This window comes from Erithacus rubecula, assembly GCF_903797595.1.
Source record: "Erithacus rubecula genome assembly, chromosome: 11".
Lineage (NCBI taxonomy): Eukaryota > Metazoa > Chordata > Aves > Passeriformes > Muscicapidae > Erithacus > Erithacus rubecula.
The window spans coordinates 569,351-592,257 of record NC_136663.1 but is presented as its reverse complement, the minus strand read 5'-3'; the positions used below and the strand labels follow the sequence as shown (position 1 = coordinate 592,257).

The window sequence follows — 22,907 nt, the reverse complement described above, 5'->3', positions numbered from 1 at the left end:
AGACTCCTGTGCGACTGCAACAGAGCCACCATCTCACCACTCCTCTGGCTTCCTTCTGGTTTTAACCCCATCAGCTCCACAGACTCGAGCTCTCACTCGGTGCAGCCCCAGAGGTGCACCTCAACAGGGTGTAGCTCTTATTCCTGGAGTGATAACCCATCACCACTGAGCTCTGCAGCTGTGTTTCCATGTCAGGACAGCCCTGCACGGGGGCAGCCTGCAAACAGCTGTCCAGAGAGGGGCTCACTGCCCTGGGCCCCTGCAGAGCTGTGCGTTCATGGGAAGGAGCCGAGTGGTCACAGAGCAGCTCAGCTGGAGGGGACCAGAGATGCTCCCCTGTGTGACACTTGGGCAGAGGAGGGGCCAGGTTCACCAGAGCAGCCAGCCCTGGAGCAGATCCACATCCCCACTGCTGCACTGGTACCTCTGCTCCACTCTGTGCCTTGTCCCACACGGCCACTCACAACAGACTTGTAAATACAAAAATAACCTGTGAGACCTGGCCTCTGCAAAGGCATAGCAAAAGGACACAGCAGTCCTGCAAGGGGAGAGGGAAACCTAGGAGTGAGACAGGTTATTCATTCGTTGTGCTGAAGAAAATTTGAAGAGAAGCCAAAACAAATTCCCAGCGGCCTCATTTCCATCCCTCCTCCTTTGGGAAAGTAGCTCTCCTGGAAAAGGAAAGCCTCTCTCTGTGCTGATGGCCAGTGTGACAGTGAGATGTGCAAATCCCACTGTTGTCCTGGCTGCAGTGACACTGGGGCCAGTGTGACAGTGAGATGTGCAAGCCCTGCTGTTGCCCTGGCTGCAGCCCCGCGGTGAACCCGCAGCAGGAGCAGCATCAGGAGCAGCAGGAGCAGCAGCAGAGGAGCAGCAGCAGGAGCAGCAGCAGCAGCAGCAGAGGAGCAGCAGCAGCAGCAGCAGCAGCAGCAGCACAGCAGCAGCAGCAGCAGCAGCAGCAGCAGCAGCAGCAGCAGCAGGAGCAGCAGCAGCAGCAGCAGCAGCAGCAGCAGGAGCAGAGGAGCAGCAGCAGCAGCAGCAGCAGAGGAGCAGCAGCAGCAGCAGCAGCAGCAGCAGCAGCAGCAGCAGCAGCACAGCAGCAGCAGCAGCAGCAGCAGCAGCAGCAGAGGAGCAGCAGCAGCAGCAGCAGAGGAGCAGCAGCAGCAGCAGCAGCAGGAGCAGCAGCAGCAGCAGCAGCAGCAGAGGAGCAGCAGCAGCAGCAGCAGCAGAGGAGCAGCAGCAGCAGCAGCAGCAGCAGCAGCAGCAGCAGGAGCAGAGGAGCAGCAGCAGCAGCAGCAGCAGCAGCAGCAGCAGCAGGAGCAGAGGAGCAGCAGCAGCAGCAGCAGCAGCAGCAGCAGCAGCAGCAGCAGGACAGGAAAGCGCTGCGGAGCCGCCCTTCCTTCCTGCACAGCACGGCCAAGTCCCACACCCCCGGGGCAGCGCTGAACCAAGCACTCCACAGCTAAATTTAGAGCTTCTCCTCTCACACTGCCACTTCTCAGAATCTCTGAAAAGCTGCCGCAGTTGTAAGTCAAAGGATGAGGAACACATGGTAGGAAAACCACCCAGATTTCTTCTTTCATAACATTTCTCTGATCCTGGACTTTACTTTGACCCAGAGGAAGTGAGTGAGGCCCAGGCTGGCACGGTCCCTGTTTGGACCCCCGAAAGCCACTATTTAGTTCAGCATGTGCAAAGGACTCCCAGCCTCTGAAACCACAAAGCTGTGCCCGAGTGTTACAACATGCTGAATGCCTGCAATGGTGATGCTGACACAGCAAAAGAGATCTCGGGACAACATCTGGTCCCCTGACTCAGAGGGAGTTTCCCTGAAGAGAACCCAGATCTACACACTTAACTTGTCCTCTCTCAGCTCTTTTTTCTGTTACAAAGATGAACAAAAAGGCAGCACAACCCCCTGCACACCATCCCTAGCAAACAAACTTCAACACAGCTATGACCAAGAGTTTTTCTTCATCATGAATGTTGCATTTCTTGGAACTACAGAAAGCCACCCATCCCTGGGAGCTGCTTCTCCACATGCTGGGGAAGGGATCGTGTTTGGGAATTTCCTATGGCCAGACCCAGCTCAAACAGGACTGACCTGCCAGGGGCCTTTGGTCACAGCCCCCTCCAGACCCGCTGTGCAGAGCAGCCTTGCACAGAGTGCTTGGAGGGTGTTTGTTCTTCCCAGCAGTAACAAAATCCCACCTAAACCAAGCCCTGGAACTGACCCCTCAGGCTGAGCTGCCTGGCCTTGCACACAGCTCCAGGCTGGAGCCTGAACAGAGCTGTTCAATCCAACCCGTGGGGCAGTTGGCAGCACAGGGAGCACCAGGTCCTGCTTGCATGGCAGGCTGGAAATGTTCTCATTCCACTCTTTATGATTTCTCTTTGCTTTACCATGGTATCATTTAGGATCTATTTTTATTCACATCCCCAGTGAGACCAACTGAGGTTTGTAAAGCCCAACTGGAAACTCTTTAGCTCAGCCAGGAGCATTACAGGCAAAAGTAAACAAGCTATGAGGGTCTATTTTTCTTGGCTATTTACCCTACTGCTGTTAGGACTTACAGGCAGACTGAAGAGTCACATCTTTTTCCTATTCCAGATTTTTCCAGGCTGATTTGCTACATAATCCAAGAAGCAAGTCTCAGAGTTACCATAATGAGTTGTACTCTGAACTCCCAGCACCTCACAGACACAAAGGCATCATCAACCAGAACAGAAGCCACTCATGGTTGGATGTTGGTTTTGTGAGTGACTAAAAACTCCTGGGCACATTTCTCTATCACAGAATCTCTGGCTGGTTTGGGTTGGAAGGGACCTTAAAGGCAATCCCACCCTCTGCCATAGCAGGGACACCTCCCACTGCCCCAGGCTGCTCCAAGCCCCAGGTCCAGCCTGGCCTGGGGCACTGCCAGGGATCCTCAGGGAGCTCTGCCTCATCTGGTGCATTTTTGTTCTCTAGACCAGCCCTCCCTCTCCTCCTCCTGTACCTTCCTGCAGCTTCCCTGCAGCAGCAGCCTGTTCCTGCTGTCAGCCCCCTCCTGTCCCCATGAGCCCTGCTCACAGCCCGGGCTAAACACAGCCCTGCTGTGGGACAGGGTCAGGGACAGCAGGGCCAGCTGCAATGGCAAGAACTGTGAATATTTATCCAGTGTAAATCAGCCTTTCCTCATATTTTCATTAAGAAAATAAACCCCTTTTCCAGTATTCTGGGAATCATTCATGTTTTAGCTGCCAATTGTATAGCACTGAAAATATTATTGATCAGTAATAGAATTACCTGAACTCCTATGCAACCAATTGAGACAAGCTATAAAAATTCCCCAGATCCACCCCACAGGAGAGAAGCTGGTGTACTTCAAGGTACTGAGAAAGACCCCACTGGGGTCTGATCAGATGTAGGAAAGACCAAACCAATTCCCTGCTGAGGTCTGTGACAAAAGCCCCATCCCAGACAGGCAGCAGGGACAGCAGAGCTGCTCAGAGAAGCTCCACAAAAACATTGTTAAGGAGAAAACCTGAGTTTGGGTTAAACAGGAATAAGGGCAGCTTAGAATAAAGATCAGCTTTGCTAAAATAAAGAAAGGCACTGCTTTCACCAAGCTTCTCTCCCGCCCCTTATTTGCATTTTCTGATGCCAGCTCCCTGCTACAGCATGGGAACAGTCGGACCAAGTGATGGATCTGCAGGTTTCTATGGTGATCAGCACAGAAATTGCCTGCCCAGCCGTGTGTGAAGGGAAGCATCCATGTCAGAAACTGCAGATTGTATGGTGAGAGAAAAGCCTGCTCTGGACTGGGGTGCTGGGGTTGTGCTCATAAGAAATACTAGCAATCACCACTGAGGATTTACACAATATCATTTAAAAATACTGATACAAAGTACATAGTATTTCTAAATATCTGAAATATCAATTTCCTCTCATCCTGTCCCTGTTCCCTGGGAGCAGAGCCTGACTCCCACCTGGCTGCATCCTCCTGTGGAGGGTGAGAAGGTTCCCCCCAGCTTCCTTTTGTCCAGGCTGAGTCCCCTGCCACAGGCACATCTGCCGAGAAAAGAAAGGGATTCAGTTCCTGTACTTGGTAACTGCTGATTCTACAACCCTTGCAGAAGGTTCTGAGTTCGTATTCATTGCCCCATGAACTGTAGCACAAATCCTTGTCTCTATAATAAAGTGTTAGTTCCCTACAAACCTGTAAATCAGAAAGTGAGGGAGAGAGGGTTGGTGGAGAAACAACCTCAAATCCCAGCAGCCACACACTTAAGGCAGAAGCACTGATTCCATCTATTTAGGCTATTCCCAGAAGGGAAGCCTGGATAATAAAAATGAGCCCTGGCAACAGGACAAACCTTGTTAATCGATCCAGACTAAGCCACCGGCTGGCACTTTCCAGCTGAGAAACATCAAGTACCTTCCTGTTGAAATCCCTCCCTTGTGGCTGTCGGGGAAGGTGATGGGCTAACGACACGAGTTAATGCACCTACTCCCCTTAGGAATCAAGCCTGGAACTAGCCAGTTCAAGTACAATGGGAGCAGACACTGATCTAAGTTTTAAAAGGAATAACCAAAAATTTTTAAACCCCGTGTTTCCTCTCAGTTTTTACCCAAACGGGCTCAGAAGAGACAGCAAGTTTGGTGAAATATAAATGGTGAAACATGAATGCCGACTCCTAAACACATTAGGGAACGAGCACGGCTGAGAAAAAGGACAGACTAAACACAAAGATTTTATTTTCCGAAGTCAATGAGTGCAGCTCCCCAGGCAGAGCGCAGCAGCTGCCGAGCTCCGGGGAGCAGCTGCTCCGGCAGCCCTCGGGGCTGTGCCGAGCACTGGGAGCACCCTCGGTGCCCGCACAGCCCCGCAGCATTTACCCACCCCGAGGGCAGTGACACCGTGGGTTTCCTTCCCAGAGCCCCCAAATGCCACCACAATTGCATTTGTTTCTGCTGGGGTGGAATTGCGGGAAGCAGACGTGTGTGAGTGAAGTGGGAGAGCTGAGAACCGAGAAGTGTCCCGAGATCTTCAGCCGCATCCCGGCTACAGCTGAGGGAGGGGAACCAGCAGCGAGCAGAGAGCGGAGCAAGGGGCACGGCGGGACCCGCATAGAGCGGGACCCGCATAGAGCGGGACCCGCACACGGAGGGACCCGCACACGGAGGGACCCGCACATGGAGGGACCCGCACACGGAGGGACCCGCATAGAGCGGGACCCGCACACGGAGGGACCCGCACATGGCGAGCGGCTGCTGGGAGCAGCTGTGCCCGCTCTGCTCTGTGCCCTCTCTGCTCTGTGCCCTCCCTGCTCTGTCCCCTCTCTGCTCTGTCCCCGCTCTGCTCTGTCCCCGCTCTGCTCTGTCCCTCCCTGCTCCTGCCCAGATTCCTTTCCCGAGGTTCTGCTGGGAGCACACGAGCTGCCGCCTGCTCGGATCTCTTCGTGCAGAACACAACGCACAGAGCACAATACAGAGAAACCAGAACCCAGGGCACAGAGCACAGGGCACAGAAACCAGAACCCAGGGCACAGAAACCAGAACCCAGGGCCCAGAGCACAGAAACCAGAACCCAGGGCACAGAGCACAGGGCACAGAAACCAGAACCCAGGGCACAGAAACCAGAACCCAGGGCCCAGAGCACAGAAACCAGAACCCAGGGCACAGAGCACAGGGCACAGAAACCAGAACCCAGGGCACAGAAACCAGAACCCAGGGCACAGAGCACAGGGCACAGAAACCAGGGCACAGAACCCAGAGCACAGAAACCAGAACCCAGGGCACAGAACCCAGAGCACAGGGCACAGAGCACAGGGCACAGAGCAGGGAGTGTGAGCCCGTGCCCAGCCCCTCGGGCTGACCCTCGGTGGCCCTGGTGGCCGCAGTTCTGCAGGGCACCCCCTGGCTGAGCTGGCACAGCTGTCCTGCTCCCACAGCCCCAGCCCAGCAGCCAGAGCTGATGCCAGCCTTGCCAGAAACCCTCAGGGAAACATTGCCTGCCCACTGCTGCAAAGCAGGGGACTGGCATAGTGTGCTCCAGAGGGAGTTTGCATAAATCAAAATCTGATTATGCTACATTTTGAATGCTAGATTTTCCACAAGATGGTGAAGCACAGTGATCTATAATCTGTTTCACATTGAATTAATTGAAATAAATTACCATAATCCTCCCTGAGTCCTGCAATCACTGTTTTTCAGCTTGAACCTTTCCTGAGGGTTTAAAAAAATTTGCTTTTTCCATAAGGGTAGTTATTAGGCTTAAAAATAATACCTGCTCTTGGAAGAGAGCTCAGCCCCAGCTGAGCACCTTGTTACCTGCTGGCTCAGCCCTTTGTTAATTTGATAAGTGCTGTGATGTATCACCATAAAAGCCTGTTTTGAAGCCAGTGTGTTTCATCTTGCAAAGAGATTGATTTGAAATTGACCCTGTTTCAAGCTACTAAAAATTGTAAGAGTTTCTAATTAATTCAATTTTGAGCGTGCTCACAGCATAAGTTTTCCATCCAGCCTCTGGATCCCAGAGAGTATATCCAGTTTTATTCTGAGGGGAGGCCGGGGCCACCCAAAGGAACTCACCCTTCTTTCTGAGAAGTTTCTACAGTCTGGTACTTACACCAAGGCAATGCAGCACTCTTGCTTCCTGAAAAAGCTGAAAATTGTGTTATTTTACTTTTGGAAGATCTTTGCTTTCATCTGTGTGACCACACATCCCTGCAGTGAGCCACAGTCTCGGGGCTCACAGAGTGCAGAGGAGGCAGCAGGGTAGGGGGGAAAGGCAAACTCAGGGCACCTTTGTTCTCCCTCCAGTTCTGACATAGTTCAGGGGCTTATGTAGCTCTTGGCAGCCACCGAAAAAAATCAAAAAAATCAAGTGAAGGCTCTGTGTAACTTGTGCTCTTTGATTCAGCAGGGAGCAGCTGCAGAGGGAGCGTTTGGGGTGCAGCCCCCAGCCCTGCTGCAGGTGCTGGGGATGCTCCTCACCCTGCCCATCCCACACAGCCCTGGCAGGGACACAGCTCCAACCTTCTCCTGGCTGGCCACGACTGCCAGGGCTCCACAGGCCCTCTGGCTGTTGAAACAACCATATAAAAAAATTAGAATGCACCTGTTGGCAGTTCAAGATAGAGTCACAATTTACATAAAGCCAGGGTCACCTCAGGGTAAAATCACCCACAGAAAGGGGAAAAATAAGTTAAAGTTTACACTATAGACAGTTGAGAATTCAGCTAAAGGCACAGGGGAAGAGAAGCTTTCTTTTATAATGAAGTTCCAACTTAAAAAATCACACTTGGTGCATGTGAAATATTTAAATTCAAGTAATGGTCAACTTTGCTTAAACAAGGTTCTGATTTCAATAGGGCAAAAGAATGAATTAGAGACACATAAGCAGAATCAGAGAAAATGTCAAGTTCTAATTCAAACACTGTTAAGTCAGTGCACAAAGAGAACTTTGGTCATGAATTTGTATTAACTATTCTATAGTTGGCACTGGGGACAACTCACACATTTGCCTAGGTGTGTTCACATCCTGCAGTAACACAGTTTGTGTCTCCATGTGAGTCTGCACAAACGTTTTCCAAATGAGCTGCAGCTCCTCGTCAGTTAATTGCTGTTAACTACTGAGTGCTGAAAAGCCCAGCCATGGCTGGTGCCTGAGCACAGCTGGAACAGCTGCACACCTGGAGCAAGCCCAGCCTGCCAGAGCCTGTCAGGAGCCAGGAGTGCCTGTCCCTGGGCTCTCAGCACTCACACAGCCCTGGCTCCCTGTCCCCATCACAGGGACAGAGGTGACACCAGCCAGACAGAGCTGCCCATGAACCAGACAGGTCAGACAGGTCAGGGCCTCACCTCTCATCACCACAGGGACCTTCTGGCTCAGCAATGCTGAACTAATCTGTGCCAGGTCAAAAGTGCTTGAAGAGAATCCAGAGAACTCTGATAATTGGCTAAATGACAAGCACACACCTCAATTTCTGTTACTGGGCTGACTCAGTGAGTGCAGGCACACAGTTCCTAATTTTCTGTGCTAGAAGAATGTGGATATTTCCCAAATTTTGGATACCAGATACAATTTTGTACATGTGCATAAATATTTATGCTCAGCAATCTGCAGAGGCTGAGGTGCAGTAATACTGTAAGGGAATAAATGCCCCAGTATCTCTGAACTCTAATTCACTCCAGGCTGACCCACTTCTCTTGGAAATAATATTTTCTGAGCTGTTTCTCTGCTGAGAGTCCAGGCCTTAGAAATACCTTAAACATAGTGTTCTCCTTAAACTTTATTACAAAAATAATGTGGAGACATGGCACATATTTCTGGAATCTGTGCAGCTTGTGCTATACAGCAGCTCAGATGTGAATCTCCTCTCTATTTTTTCTTTTAATTGAAGGGGAAGCCAAAAGATCCAACAACCCAAGGGAAAGGAAAACCCACACAAAAGCAAACGTAACATTTGAAACAAGAAACCCAGTGGAAAATAGACAGCTGATCTGGGATGCAGCAGAGTGCCCCAAAAAGAAGGGAAATCAAGAGTGCAAACATTAGAAAATCAATTACTCGAGCACTTGGTTAGCATGCTTTCATCCTAACTTTGGTAATCATCAGAAAAAACTTGGAAGCAAAGTCCCCATATGAAATGGGGGTAGGTGACAGTGCTGCAGTTCATCCAGGGGATAGAATCATCACTAATCTCATCCTTCAGCACTCACAGCTCCCAAGCCCCTGAGTCACACTGCAGCAATCAGCACCACAAAGTTCCACACAGCTTAAAAGAGATTTTGGTGATTAGTGGTGTAGGGAAGCTCAGCCCAAACATCAAAATCATCCCTGGTGGAGAACACACGTTGGACAAATGGTTTTTGCACTTTTGAATCTGCTTAGCAATGTAAGGAGGGAAAACCCCAGTAAATCCACACCCCACACACAAAAGGATGTTTTATAGCCAAACCAGAAGAATGGAGCCCATCTCCCTGCCCTGGCACACAACTTGGGGAGCCTGGCACTGTGTGTCCTGCCTGCAGCCCCACCCCATAACCCACCCCATAACCCACCCCATAACCCACCCCATAACCCACCCCACAGATCCCCACCCTGCCCAGGATTTCATCAGTCCCACCTTGCTCCTCCAGCCCAGCTCACCCAGGAGCCCAAGGCAGCACAGCTGGGGCAGGAACCACGACCCAGCAGAGGCACATTTTGTGTTTTTAAGGACCACAGAAACCTGATCTCCAAAATGTGCCTGTTTTCTGCTTCTACAGAAAGTGTTTTTGGAATATCTGCAGAGATTTCTCTTTCAAGCTGTCTCTCTGGGCAAGAGTGGATACAATACCTGTCCCCTGGATTGCTGGAATTGGGATAACTGTAGGAACATGATAGAAACAAAACACTTAGATGAATGTACCCACAAATGAGAAACTGGGAAGGGACACCTCCTATAAACACCAACCTGTACCTTTTGCAACACCTGACTCAGAGGAAAGAACAGCCAACTTCCATTTCACATTGGTTTTCACCCAGAAGTCCATTTACTACCACCCTCAAAAGCAACTTAAAACATCCCTTTTCACCCCAGTGTAACAAATTACCATGATTGTATCAAAAGGCAAAAACTGCAACAATTTTTGATCATTGTGTTTGGGGTCTTTGCTGCAGCATTTCTTGCACAGTCATTATAGGTCTGCCAAGCAGAGGAGAAACATCTGGGGTCTGTCTGCACCTGGACACCAAATCTATTAACTAACTAGGCCCTTTTTACAATTTTCCCTTGTAGAACTTTGTAGAAATAAATGGGATTTAAAGTTGAAATTGAAGTTATATGTCAGGCACCATTTTCCTAAAAAATCTCTCTTTGTCAAGGACCACAAAACAAAGCTATGGCTTCTTGATCAGTCAGCTCTTCACCCAAACCTCCAAAAGACCCAAGACTGCCAAAACTAAAACCAGAGTAAATACAGAACAGCTGCTTTCAATATTTTAAGACTTACTTGAATGACTTGTAAGTTCTGGCTAACTGACTTCTAATTTGACAGTGGTTTAGGCAGGATTTGGGACTTGTTGGGCAGTGCAGATGAAGGATTTGAGTTCTTGCTGTAAGCACAATGTGCACCCCTGGCATGGACAGCAGCAGAGCAGTTGTGCCCTTCAGAAATTCAAAATAGCCACAGAGGAAATGGGATGGCTGCTCTGGAGCTTTCTGCAGGAACATCTCTGCTCATCATCATTGACCAGGTTCTCCTGTCCCATAAAGACTGTCCCACAAGGAATGCTCCAGAATGAGATCACTGAGGTGAGATCATCTGTGGGAAGGGAGGAATTCTGATTCCAGCCCCAGGGAAGTCAGTCAATCACACACACTCACACACACACACTCACAACTGACTGTTCCTTGGGAAATACAGCAGGGTTATTGATCACAGACTAACAAACTCTACAGGAATTAAAACATTAAATCAACAAAAAAACCCCAAACCCCAACACACCCAGCCTCAGCACCACACTTGCACTCCATTTCTCATCACTACAGCTCACTTGAGTATCTTTTGCTTTTCACACTAAAAGTTTGCTCTCAAATCCTTGTGACCTGCTGCACACAAAGACTGTCAGCCCCAAACACAAAGTTCAGCAGTTTGGGCAGCTGCTGAATCCTGCAGAAAGGAGCTTCTCCAACACTGTTGCAGCAATGTGACAGGAAGGAGAGTCTGACACACACACGTTGCACGAGGCTGTGAACACTGTAGGAGCAGGCTGTGAGTGTGAATATCAACATTTAAAACCATTTCCCCTTGGAACTGAGCTCACATTTGTTTCCAGAGCAGTCTCAGATGTGAGCAGAGCAGGAACAGCCCTGCCCAAGGGTGCAGTGAGGGTTTGCTCAGAAGAGTGTCTGTGCAAAATCCAAAGCTGTTGAGGGATGTTCAGCCCCACTGCTGCTGCCATTGGCCTGGTGGAGGCACCCACACACCCCATGCACATCTACCACTCCTCCCAGCACAGAATTCTGACAGAACACACAAGTTCCTGCGTTTTGTCACTCCTTGAGGAAATCTGACCCCGAAGAACACCTGCACACAATGAGTACCCAAGTGAGGAAGTCATAAAGAGCCAGCTGCCCTTTATTTAAAATGCCCTTTGCAAACAACTTGCCGTACATTCTTTTGAGAGAAGCAGAACCAGATCCCACAGAGTTCCACATCAGCTCCAGCACCATCACATCAACAAATCCTGAGCATCATGCTGAGCAGAAGCACACCTGCTCTGGGCCTGGGGCTGAGCACACAGCACAGTTACATCAGGGCTGCCAGACACTTTCTTGCAACAGAACAAGCTCGGATTTGTCAAAATACAATCATTATGTACAGCAAAATATGTGGTCACAAGACTGGCCTTAAACCAAGGCCTTGTTTACACAGTTTCTGCAATGTCAGGAAGTATTTTGGCTGGGAATGTAGTTTTTCTTCCAAAACAAGTAAATATTTGCAATTCTCACTGTGAAAAGAGTGATATACCACCTCTGTATTGACACGGGTGTAACATATTCCCACAGGGAAAAGGAATAGAGAGTACCTTTATATTGATACAACATTTCCCTCAAGTGTCCAAGCTAATATAGCTTTCATCACTCAGTCAAGTTAAAGCAGGATGAGTTTTTTTCAGACTTTTTATAGACAAGGCCTATGTTTAACAAGCACCAAAACACTTCAGAATATTTGGAAGATCAGACCACTGAGCTCTACACTTTGTACTGTCCTTGCCAGTCCCAGAGAACATGGAATGCCTAAATACATTCAAAACCCTGACCAGACAGTGCCACTGCTGCTTAAATGCTTCACTGTTTGACAAATACACATTTTTTTGGCCAAAACTAGAATGTAGAAGGCCCAGCAGAAGCAGAGCTCAGCTGGCTGAGCACAGCTGGATGCTGCCTGTTACCAACACCCACTTTTGCTTTATTCCTCAAGCACAGCCCAGGCACTGGGGAACGTGAGGGACCTGGGAGGGCACAAGAAATAAAAACCTGCTTTTATCAACCACAGCAAGCTGTCTGTCAGTGCACTGATCTAGAGCAAGGCCTGTGGGTGCAGAAAATTGTACATTCCCATTGAATTTAAGGCAAAATTGAACCATGGCAGTAACTGAGATGTACATTTATTTTTTTAACTTTGGACACACAGTCTGTAAGCTGCAGATGTGGCAGCAGTCAAGATTCCTTTGCTTTCAATGCAGTACTTGGGTGAGAAGAAACCTCTCCTGCCAGTGATATTTCCCTGTCTTCCTAGCATGGGAGTCCTCTGGCTTCTAATGAATTTTTAGGAATTTCTGGAAGATGAGCTGCAGCAATGTTCTCAATTTTGGGGTGAATTCATGTATTACAGGGAGAGCCCAGGCAGCAGTGAGGGACCAGCACTGGGCTTGTCTCCTGCAGCTCTCTCTGTTTTTCACTGTGGTTGTACCAGAGGCTGAACTGGCTGCACCACAGGTCCCTGCTCAGGACACACCTGAGCTCAGCAGCACAAACACCATTCCAGTACACAGTCTTTTACAAATTTCCAGTAGATACTTGATGTTGCTACACAAGGTATCCAATTCTGACTAAAGGACAAATGGCAGTTTTCATTTTAGTCAGTGGGATTTCCAAAGGCAGCATCACACTGGCACTACACACTGCTCTTTGTGCTGAGACACAAAGTTTTCCTGCTCAAAATAGGAGAATTTAACAGATTCACAGAGGAATCGTGGCAGAGCTTTTCAGATGGCCTGATTAAAAACCCTCTTACACATCATTGTTCAACCTTTGTTTTTGAGATGTCAGATAATTTCAAGACTTCTTGGGATAGGGGGAGAAGGGAACAGAGTTGCAGGTTTTGAGTGCAGATGTCTTTAAAGAAGGGGCAAAGAGAGGAAGGAAAGAGGCAAAGAAGCTCTTTGGACCTTCCAGCTGGTGGGAGGCACAGCTCTCCTCCCACCCCAGCCCCTCTGCAAACCAGGAAACAACAAAGTCTGGTTTATAATGTTAAAGTGATAATGCAGTGAGACTAAAAACTTGAATTTCATACATAATTGACCTTTAGAACTTCACCCCAATAAACCATGCTGCTTCCTGGAGGGGAAAAGGGCTGATCTTACAGGGCCTAGAGCTGCCTCTGAGCTCAGCTTTCTTCCCACAGCTTGGCATCCCATGGGCCAGGACCTGAGCACAAGAAAACCCTGCATCCAAAAGGACTCAGTATTAGGTAAAACAGCAATCTTGTGGTTTGCCTTTTTTTAACCACTCAGCTCAATCGACCCCTCCACCTTTCACTGCTGCTGAGATATAAATCTGCATTAAGAGCCTGTGTGAAAGTCAGTGTTTCATGTGATACATAACAATGCACAAAGTTGTTTTCTAAAAAACAGCATTTGTATTAAAATTCTCAAAACGGATAGACATCTCTTCAATGCATGGCCGCAATCAAAATGACAATTGTTAGAATTTTCTTGGTACATCACAACGATAAGATTTCCTTCTTTGCTGGCTGGAGGCACATCCCATGACAAAATCAAAGGGAAATAGAACAAACAACAACAACAACAACAAAAAAAAAGCCCTTCCCTCCCAAAATCCCAAAAGGCTAAATTCTTGTCAATTTGAAGTAAATGAAGCCCGAACTTGCAAGACATGGAAATAACAGTTAAAAGGCTCAGATGGAAATAAGAAATAAATTCCACTAACAATAGGCCCTTTTGTCCTGGCTTGCTCGGTGTGATTACTGCAAGGAAACTGTTAAGTAGTTTTTGGAGGAGTAGATAATGGGATTCTGTGGAGCTTTCACAGGTTGGCACCGGCTGGAACAGCTGAGTTTTGAAGGCACTCTACAGACACAGGGCTGCTGTTGGCCCTGCATCACTCATGGGAAGTCTTTGCACTTGAGAGAGCTAGTCATCAAAATCAGGTATTGCCAACCCAAACCCAAACCCCGGCACAAACAGCACCACCGCCCCCCACCCCCCGCCAAAGGCAAAACCAAAACCACAACGAAATCACACACACACGCACACCTAAAAAATTGTGCAGATTTGTAACATTTTCACAGCTGATTTAAAAAAACAAACGAACGAACAGAACCAGGAGAAAATCCACCACGCTACCACTCTCCTGCAAACTCCCATCCCATACAGCAGGTAAACAAAATAGAGCATTATTCCAGGGACATCGGCGGCGCTGCCCGGCGCCCCGAGCCTGGCAGCACCCATCGGGTCACAGTCCCAGTTCCATGTGCAACTCTCCGGGCGGGACGGCCCCGCACCGCCGCCCGCTTGCATAGAGACCGCGGGGAGCGGCCCGGAGCACCGGGGGGTCAGAACCGCACACCGGGGGGTCAGAACCGGCCCGCAACACCGGGCGGGTCAGAACCGGCCCGGAGCACTGGGGGGGTCAGAACCGCACCCGGGGGTGTCCGGGACGGCACCGCACCCTGGGGGCGTGGGCACTGTACCCCGGGTGCGGGTCCCGATCCCCGCCGTTGTCCCGGGGCTGTCCCGGGTGCGGGTCCCGTTGTCCCGGCGCTGTCCCGGGTGCGGGTCCCGCTGCCCCGGCGCTGTCCCGGGCGCGGGTCCCGCTGTCCCGGCGCTGTCCCGGGTGCGGGTCCCGTTGTCCCGGGGTTGTCCCGGGCGCGGGTCCCGCTGTCCCGGGGCTGTCCCGGGGCTGTCCCGGGTGCGGGCTCCGCTCCCCGCGTGGCTCCGCTCCCCGGGCGGCGGGACCGGCTGCTCCCGCGCCCGTCGCCGACACTGACAGGAAATATGCCATGACCAAGACTGGACGAAACGTACACGCCGAGAAAAGCCACATTTCCAACACGACGATGTTTTTCCCCGGTGCTGGCTCCCCGAGCGGGGCCGGGGGCGCGGGGCCGCCGCCGCCCTCAGAGGATGGCGCAGGAGGCGCAGCACGGCTCGTCCCCGTTGGGCTGCGCCGCGTAGTTCATCTGCCTGACGATCTCGGCGAACAGCTCGTCCACCGAGGCTTTGTTTTTGGCCGAGGTCTCCATGAAGGGGCAGCTCCACTCCTCGGCCAGCGCTTTGCCCTCCCCGAAGGAGACCTCGCGCTCGCCTTCCAGGTCCACCTTGTTGCCCACCAGGATCATGGGCACCCGCTCGTACCTCTTGACGCGGATGATCTGGTCCCGCATGGGCTTGATGTCCTGGAAGCTCTGCTGGTTCACCAGGCTGTACACCAGGATGAAGCCCTGCCCGTTCTTGATGTAGAGGTCCCGCATGGAGGCGAACTGCTCGGTGCCCGCCGTGTCCAGGATCTCCAGCACGGACGGCGACGAGTCCACCTCGATCTCCTTGCGGTAGAAGTCCTCGATGGTGGGGTCATACTTCTCGATGAAGGAGCCGGTCACGAACTGCACGGTAAGGGCGGACTTGCCCACGCCGCCCGAGCCCAGCACCACCACCTTGTACTCCCGCATGGCTCCCGCCTCCCTCCGCCGCCTCCCGCTCGGGGCTGCCGCGGCGGGCGGGGACGGGGCGGAGGGAGGGAGGGGACGCGGGGCGGCCCCGCGCCGGGGCGGGGAAGCGGCGGCCGCGCCTTGCGGAGCGGCGCGGGGACAGCGCCGGGGCCGGGCAGCGCCGAGCAGGAGGAAGGGGATGAGGGAGAGAAGGAGGGAGGGAGAGAAGGAGGGAGGGGGAGAGGGAGAAAGAGGGCGGCGGCGCTGCCGTTACCGGCCCCGCTCCCGGCGCGCCGGCGGGACAGCGCTGCCGCGGCCCATGGCGGCCCGTCCCCGCCCATTGGCTGCTGCGCGCGGCCCGTCCCCGCCCATTGGCTGCTGCGCGCGGCCCGTCCCCGCCCATTGGCTGCTGCGCGGCGCCGCCCGCTCCCATTGGCTGCCGGCGGCGAGCGGCAGCGCCCCGCCCCGCGCGTGTGACCCCCGCCCTCCGCGGGGCTGCGCCGCGCGCGGGATCAGCGCGCGTGTCCGGGTCCATCGCGATCGGGATCGGGGACGGGATCGGGATCGGGATCGGGGTCGGGGTCGGGATCGGGATCGGGATCGGGGACGGGATCGGGGACGGGATCGGGATCGGGATCGGGATCGGGATCGGGGTCCATCGCGATCGGGATCGGGGACGGGATCGGGATCGGGATCGGGATCGGGATCGGGATCGGGATCGGGATCGGGATCGGGACGGGATCGGGGACGGATCGGGGTCGGGATCGGGGACGGGATCGGGGTCGGGATCGGGATCGGGATCGGGGACGGGATCGGGGTCGGGATCGGGGACGGGATCGGGGTCGGGATCGGGATCGGGATCGGGGACGGGATCGGGATCGGGGACGGGATCGGGGTCGGGATCGGGATCGGGGACGGGATCGGGATCGGGATCGGGGACGGGATCGGGATCGGGATCGGGGACGGGATCGGGGTCGGGGTCCATCGCGATCGGGATCGGGGTCGAGGTCGGGATCGGGGTCCATCGCGATCGGGGTCGGGGTCGGGATCTCAATCGGGCCCGGATCACCGCACATCCCCTTCCGTCCCGGGGTCCCTCCGAACCGGGATCGGGACCGGGATCCCCTGGTGTCGCCTCCCGCCCCGGGGTCCCGCACCCTGCCCGGAATGTGGCGAGCGCTGGGAGCGGCAGCCCGGGTGCCGCACCCCGGTGCCCCGGTCCCGGTGCCCCTGCCCCGCCCGTTATCGGCGCTGCCCGGCCCGGCGTGTGCGGCTCCCGCGCTATCGCTGCCTGCAGCCGGGCCGGGCCGTGCCCGGGGACACGGGGAGCCGTGCCCGGGGTGCCCGTGTCCCCCAGCCGTGCCCGTGTCCCTCAGCCGTGCCCGGGGTGCCCGGTGTTCCCCAGCCGTGTCCGGTGCCCTCTGGGCCGGGACCCGCTTGGTGGCTCCGGCGGGACATGTGGCGGTCGCCAGATGTTGATGCTGTTGGCACTTGGTGGCCCGTGACCAGCAGGGCTGAGTCACAGGCACTGGCTACGTGCCACTGTTTGTAGAAGTCGTCCCTTGGACTTTCTATTAGACATTCCTTTCAAGAAAGTATCATTAGTTGTTTTGGCACTCTCCGGTCTTTGCTGTTGTATCTTTACAACTCTCAGTATTTATTCACGTAACGGTGACATTTAGATCCTTTCTACCACACCTTGTTTCCAAGCCTAATATAAACACAGCTCTTGGGGTGGGCAAAGTCTAAAGGATTTGACATAAGTTTTACAAATAACGTTCTCCTACTCCTGAACAATTTCCTCAGAGGCTAAATTCTACTGACATTATTTCTGTAGCACTCATATTGCTGTGGGGATTCATCCCGGAGGTCACAGACCTGTACCCCTGGTGATGCCCTGCAGCTCACACTGAACCCTCTGCTGCTGGTGTGCGAGTCTGCGAATTAAACCTGTCCTGAGTGGCACCGAGGTTGTGTCCAGCAGCCCTGCTGAGGAACAGGGAGTGGTTGGAACAACTGTGTTAAATGTGTCCCGTGTGTGGTGTGCAGGTGTACAGCTGTACCTGTGTCCCGTGTGTGGTGTGCAGGTGCACAGCTGTACCTGTGTCCTGTGTGTGGTGTGCAGGTGTACAGCTGTACCTGTGTCCCGTGTGTGGTGTGCAGGTGCACCCTGTGCTGTACCTGTGTCCCGTGTGTGGTGTGCAGGTGTACAGCTGTACCTGTGTCCCGTGTGTGGTGTGCAGGTGTACAGCTGTACCTGTGTCCTGTGTGTGGTGTGCAGGTGCACCGTGTGCTGTACCTGTGTCCCCAGGTGAGCTGCTGCTCTGCCAGGCCCCACCTGATTTCCACCAGGTGCTCGTTCTTCTCACACACTGCAGAAGCTGTGAGCTGGGGCAGGTGCAGGCCAGGTCAGCCTGGGGCTGTAGAAGGGGTTTATTTCCCTCACAGCTCCTGTTCTGAGCTCTGCCTGCTCCCCAGGTAAGCCTTGCCTTGTGCCAGGCTCCTGGGCCTTGTTCCCCAGGGCAGAAAAATACATCACTTCTGTAGCAAACACATCTGAATTATCCACATTACACATTCTCCCAACATGCCAATTCTATAAAGACCAGACTGTAATGTTGGTTTAAATCCTATCTATTTAATCCCAAGTCAGCTGCTGGATTGTGGTGTGTGTTGTTTTCTTTTTCAGTGACAGAATAAAATTATTCTCAATTTTTCAGTTCTACACTATGCTATCAATTGCTGCTGTTTCTGAAGAAGGAAATGTATTGTGTTCAAAGTAACCATCAATCTTTATGCTGTTGAGTTTAAATATGGAATATTATTTCTCCAGTGCCCTACTACATGTATTAATTTAATCTCTCATTACCAACCAGCTCTAGGTAATTATTCTGCAGTGCAAGGAGTCTGTGGGAAGTAACTGAAAGAATCAAGTCTGGTTTTCTTAGAAATGAATTCTGGTGCATGGCTACAGACCACTGAGAGATCTGTGGGCTGGAAAGTTTGAAAATCCCTGGCTGAGGGTTTAGACACAGAAATTGAATGATGAGGATACAGCACATAATATTTGAATTATGAAGTGTGCATTGCATTAGTTGTACTTCATGAATGGTACTGGTTTAGATTCTGAGGAAAAAAATTAATGTTTTCCTGAAACAAGCTGTGGTTGGGCAACTTGAAGGCATGGCAATGCGGCAGGGTCTAGGCAAAATATAATCATCAGAGTTGGCTGTATTAATTTGATTTTCAAAATGATCAAGCATATTTTAAAAACAATTACAGGATGGTTTGATGCTATCTTAAAAATGCCAAAATAAAAAATCATCTGAAAAGCATAAATTTGGTTACTAAGCAGTTCACCATACAATATTTACATGTATAAGCAGCTTTTGCTGTGCTGAGTAACCCTGCTTGTTCAGTAAAACTGCTCGTACAGGCTGAGATATTTGTGTGCATAGTCAGAGAGCTGTGAGCTGCTGCTGTTAGAGATGCTTTGTGCCACAAAATCAGGGGCTTTGGGTGGGTTTTTTAATGCATTTTGTAGGAAAAGACTAATCAAGGGTGGTTTAGATCAGAAACATGCAATATCTAAAGGTTGAGTACCTGGAAGTTTGTCAGTGCCTGATGACAAAATTAAATGCTACAAGAAGTAAAAACTTGCTGGTGCTCCTGGAGGGACTTTGTAACCCACTCTTTAATGGGCACAGCCACACTCAGAGCTGGGGGACAGTGCCAGCAGGGGATGTGTCCCCTCTGAGAGCTGGCCAAGCCCCACTGAGCTTGTCCAGGGGGGATTTTATGGAAAAACCTCAGCAGCAGGAGCCTGAGAGGACCCTGGGCTTGGGCTGTTTGTGTTTGCTGCCCCAGCCCAGTGAGTTTGGGCTGTTTGCTGCCCCAGCCCAGTGAGTTTGGGCTGTTTGTGTTTGTTGCCCCAGCTCAGTGAGTTTGGGCTGTTTGTGTTTGCTGCCCCAGCTCAGTGAGTTTGGGCTGTTTGTGTTTGCTGCCCCAGCTCAGTGAGTTTGGGCTGTTTGTGTTTGCTGCCCCAGCTCAGTGAGTTTGGGCTGTTTGCTGCCCCAGCTCAGTGAGTTTGGGCTGTTTGTGTTTGCTGCCCCAGCTCAGTGAGTTTGGGCTGTTTGTGTTTGCTGCCCCAGCTCAGTGAGTTTGGGCTGTTTGTGTTTGCTGCCCCAGCTCAGTGAATTTGGGCTGAGCTGCAGCCTGGGGACGTGGTGAGGAGGCACTGGGAGCACACTCAGCTGCAGGAGGAGCTGCCTGCCCTGACTGCACATGGAAATAAAGTTCATTAACACGTGGGAGGCTCTTGTGACTGAAAGAGGCTTCTGAGATCACAGTGCCCTGCCAGGCACTGGCTAGGCAGGGTGATAATTGAATTTTAAAGCTACAAATCATACTGAATGTTGTATTTGAATTTCTCAGTGCTGCTGATGAAAAAAAATCCCGAGGTAAGGATGCTGCACATCATTTCATTCCCCGGGATAACAGACATACCTCACCACTCCCTTCGCTTAAATTGGCTCCCAAACCAATACAAAACTGTTAAACTGAGAAGATTCAAATAATTTGGGGAGGAGTTGCTGTTCTGTCACTCCCGTGCTGTCAGTATGTGACATTAATGTTAATAGCAAATCTAAAGGTAAAGGGAGAATAAGTACCAAGGGAAACTAAGAAGATGAAATAATCTCAGAGTTCAAAGAGCAGAATTGCACCAAATGTTTTCTGGCATTGATCAAATCTGGAGCAATTTTTCAATGTTTACTCATTTTGAATGTATGAAATTGAGCAAGATTTTGAGGCCTAAATTAGTTTTTAGTGCATTAGTGTACAGAGAAATCTTTATTTTGGATTTGGCAGCAGGCTGATTTAGGTTGCTCTGGAGGAGTGGAGGACAGAGAAGATAACAAAATACAACAAACAAAAATAACAAAAATAACCTGGCATCCAGCAGCATTTAAATACAATATTTAACTTATCTGCACCCTGAGTAATTTAGGTAATTCCAACCAGGGTGTGCTCACAGGGAGTACAAGGGGACATGAGCCAGGGTAATTCCAATTTCATTGCAAGTGAAACTGGTGTGGCAGCAGAGGGACCCTGGTGAGCTGTGCCACAGGCTGAGCTGCCACCCTCCTGCCCAGCTCCTGGGGAAGTGCAGCCCCACGGGGCTTTCCTCTGCCAAAAGATCCTCAAATCCAAAATAACAAGCTTGCTTTTTTTTTTTTTTTTTTTTTTTTTTTTTTAAAGAAATGATCACAGCTGGTGGTGGGTGTAAATAAAGTACAAGAAATAAGAAAGAAAGAAGTGGCACACATACACAGAAAAAAAAAATCATTATTTCCATCAAAAGTCCTGCCAGAGATCTTGTCACTGTTGCTAAAGTATCCTGTGCTGCCAGAACTTATCAGATGTTTCCCTTGAATTGGTGTCATAATGCCACTTCATATTTCTTTATAAAGAATGTGTTCCATGGCATGCTTATATCCCACTCCCAGACGTGATGTTTGTATTCAAAATACCCATAATTGTCAAAGTTCAGGTCTATTTCTGTGCTCTGTTTCGGCCAGAGCAGTTTCCCTGGAGGGCAGTGGGGTTGGGAGCACTCAGGGCAGGGAGAGCCCTTCTCTCTTCCTGTGTGCAGCACCCTGCTCGGAGTAGGTGTGGTGAAACAACTTTTGGAACCATAAAAATAATCTTGATAGCACTTGCATGGAAACTGGGCTATTGTATGGTAATGAAACTGGTGTAATCAGCCCCGAGTGAAACTGGTGACTAATTCAAAAAGCAAACTTCCTGTCTGCAGCAAAAGCCCTCGGTAGGAAAATGCCTTTTCTTCCCCGTGCCTGTGTCATTGCAGCCTCAGCCCTGCTGCTGGCAGTGTCACACACAGCAGGTCACTGTCACTTGGAGTGTCACTCCTGAATTTAATTCCTCAGTCTCCTGACCAGGAGCAAGGAGTCCTAGTGAGAGTTTTCTGCCAGGGCAGGGTGGAAGGAGTGGGGTCCAGTGGGGTCTCTGGGGCTGAGATGGGACAGTTCAGAGCTCTCAGCCAGCACGTGGCTCAAAGGTGCTGGACCTTTCCTTGTGTGAGGAATCACTGTAGCTTTGGGTCTGGGCTTGTGCTGTGCAGCTCTGCTTGGGGCTCTAGGGGAATGTTCCCACTCTGCAGTTTGGGAAGGATCCCAAGGAGCAGATTTTGGGGAGGGTGGCATTGGCTCAGCTCTGAGATGGAGCAGCTCCTGCAGTGCCAGCTGAGCTCTGCTGCTGGGGTCCCTGAAAGCATTCAGGTGTGAATGAGGCTGTATCTGAGCATGTTAAAGTAATCTGGGGGTAAGCATATCAAGGAAGGAGATAAGGGTTTTCTGAGAGCCTGTTAGGCTCAGTCTGATGTCAGGAGTTTGCCTCAACAGCCTCCAAATCCCCTGCAGTCCTTCAGCACAAAGCTGTGTTCTGGCTCTTTCACAAGGGCTGCTGCAGTTTCTGCTGGTCAAGGCTGAAGGGATCACTGTGACTGGCCACTGATGGTGTCACCAGCCTGAGGCTCTTCCATCTTCCAGCCTTCAGCTGCTGGGCAGATCACAGTGAAGGTGGGAGCAAGCTGAGTCTTGCAACACAGATAACCAGCCAGCTCTGCTGCCTGAGGAGCTCTGGGAGCCCCCTGAGCTCAGAGAAGGCTCAGGGTGTTGGTGGCTCCTGGGCCCTTTCTGCCTGCCACAGCTGCAGCCACGAGTGTGAAATATCAACACTCCCTGAGTGGAGATGCATTTCCATTCCTGCAGACCTTATTTTGTCATTAAGAGTTCCATTAAGAGGACCCCACTGGTGGCACCAAACTGCTCCCAGCAAAGCACCCAAATCAGCCCTGTCATGGCAGGAGTATTGTCTTGTCATGTACCAGGAAAAACTGGGTAAAACCTGTTCAAACACAAATTGATTCTGTCTGTGGTCCATCACTTCTCAAGGCTGAGGGACCTGCAGCAGCCTCAGGCAGGTCCTGCAGGATGCAGCCTGACCTGGCAATTGTGGCTCAGTGGAAGCAGATCACTCTGGAATCAGGAGCTGGCCCATAGAAATAGGGGAAGAAAATACATTCCTTTATTTGCAATAAGAATATTTCCCAGAATATGTTGGATTTAACTTGTTTGGCCACTTGCAGACAGGCAGCAAGATCCCTGATCCCAGGGATCAATTAATCCTGCTAATGCTGCCTTTCCTTTTATTCCTGACTGCTCAAGCAGAGATGAAGTTTGAGGCTCTCTCAGTATCACTGAGGCACATGTGGCATTTTAACACTGTCAGCAAGACAAAATGTCAGCATGGTCAGAGTTTCAGTTTTTCTCCTTGAAGGTTTTTTCCTGGTTTTCCCCCAGCAGCAGAGCCTGGAGCTGCCTCTCCTGCCAGAAAGGATCTGGGTGATGTGAACTGCAGTTAAAACTCAGTGCACCATCACAGATGGCATCCAGGC

General features: G+C 51.3%; 1 protein-coding gene across 1 annotated transcript; it reads right to left on the bottom strand.

The window, feature by feature from the left end:
- Positions 1-14,453: 14,453 nt before the first annotated feature.
- RAP2B (RAP2B, member of RAS oncogene family) lies at positions 14,454-15,624 on the bottom strand. The gene has a single exon (XM_079315139.1). It carries the CDS (start codon positions 15,449-15,451, stop codon positions 14,900-14,902), a length of 552 nt encoding a protein of 183 aa, XP_079171265.1. The 5' UTR covers positions 15,452-15,624; the 3' UTR covers positions 14,454-14,899.
- Between the last annotated feature and the right edge of the window lie 7,283 nt (positions 15,625-22,907).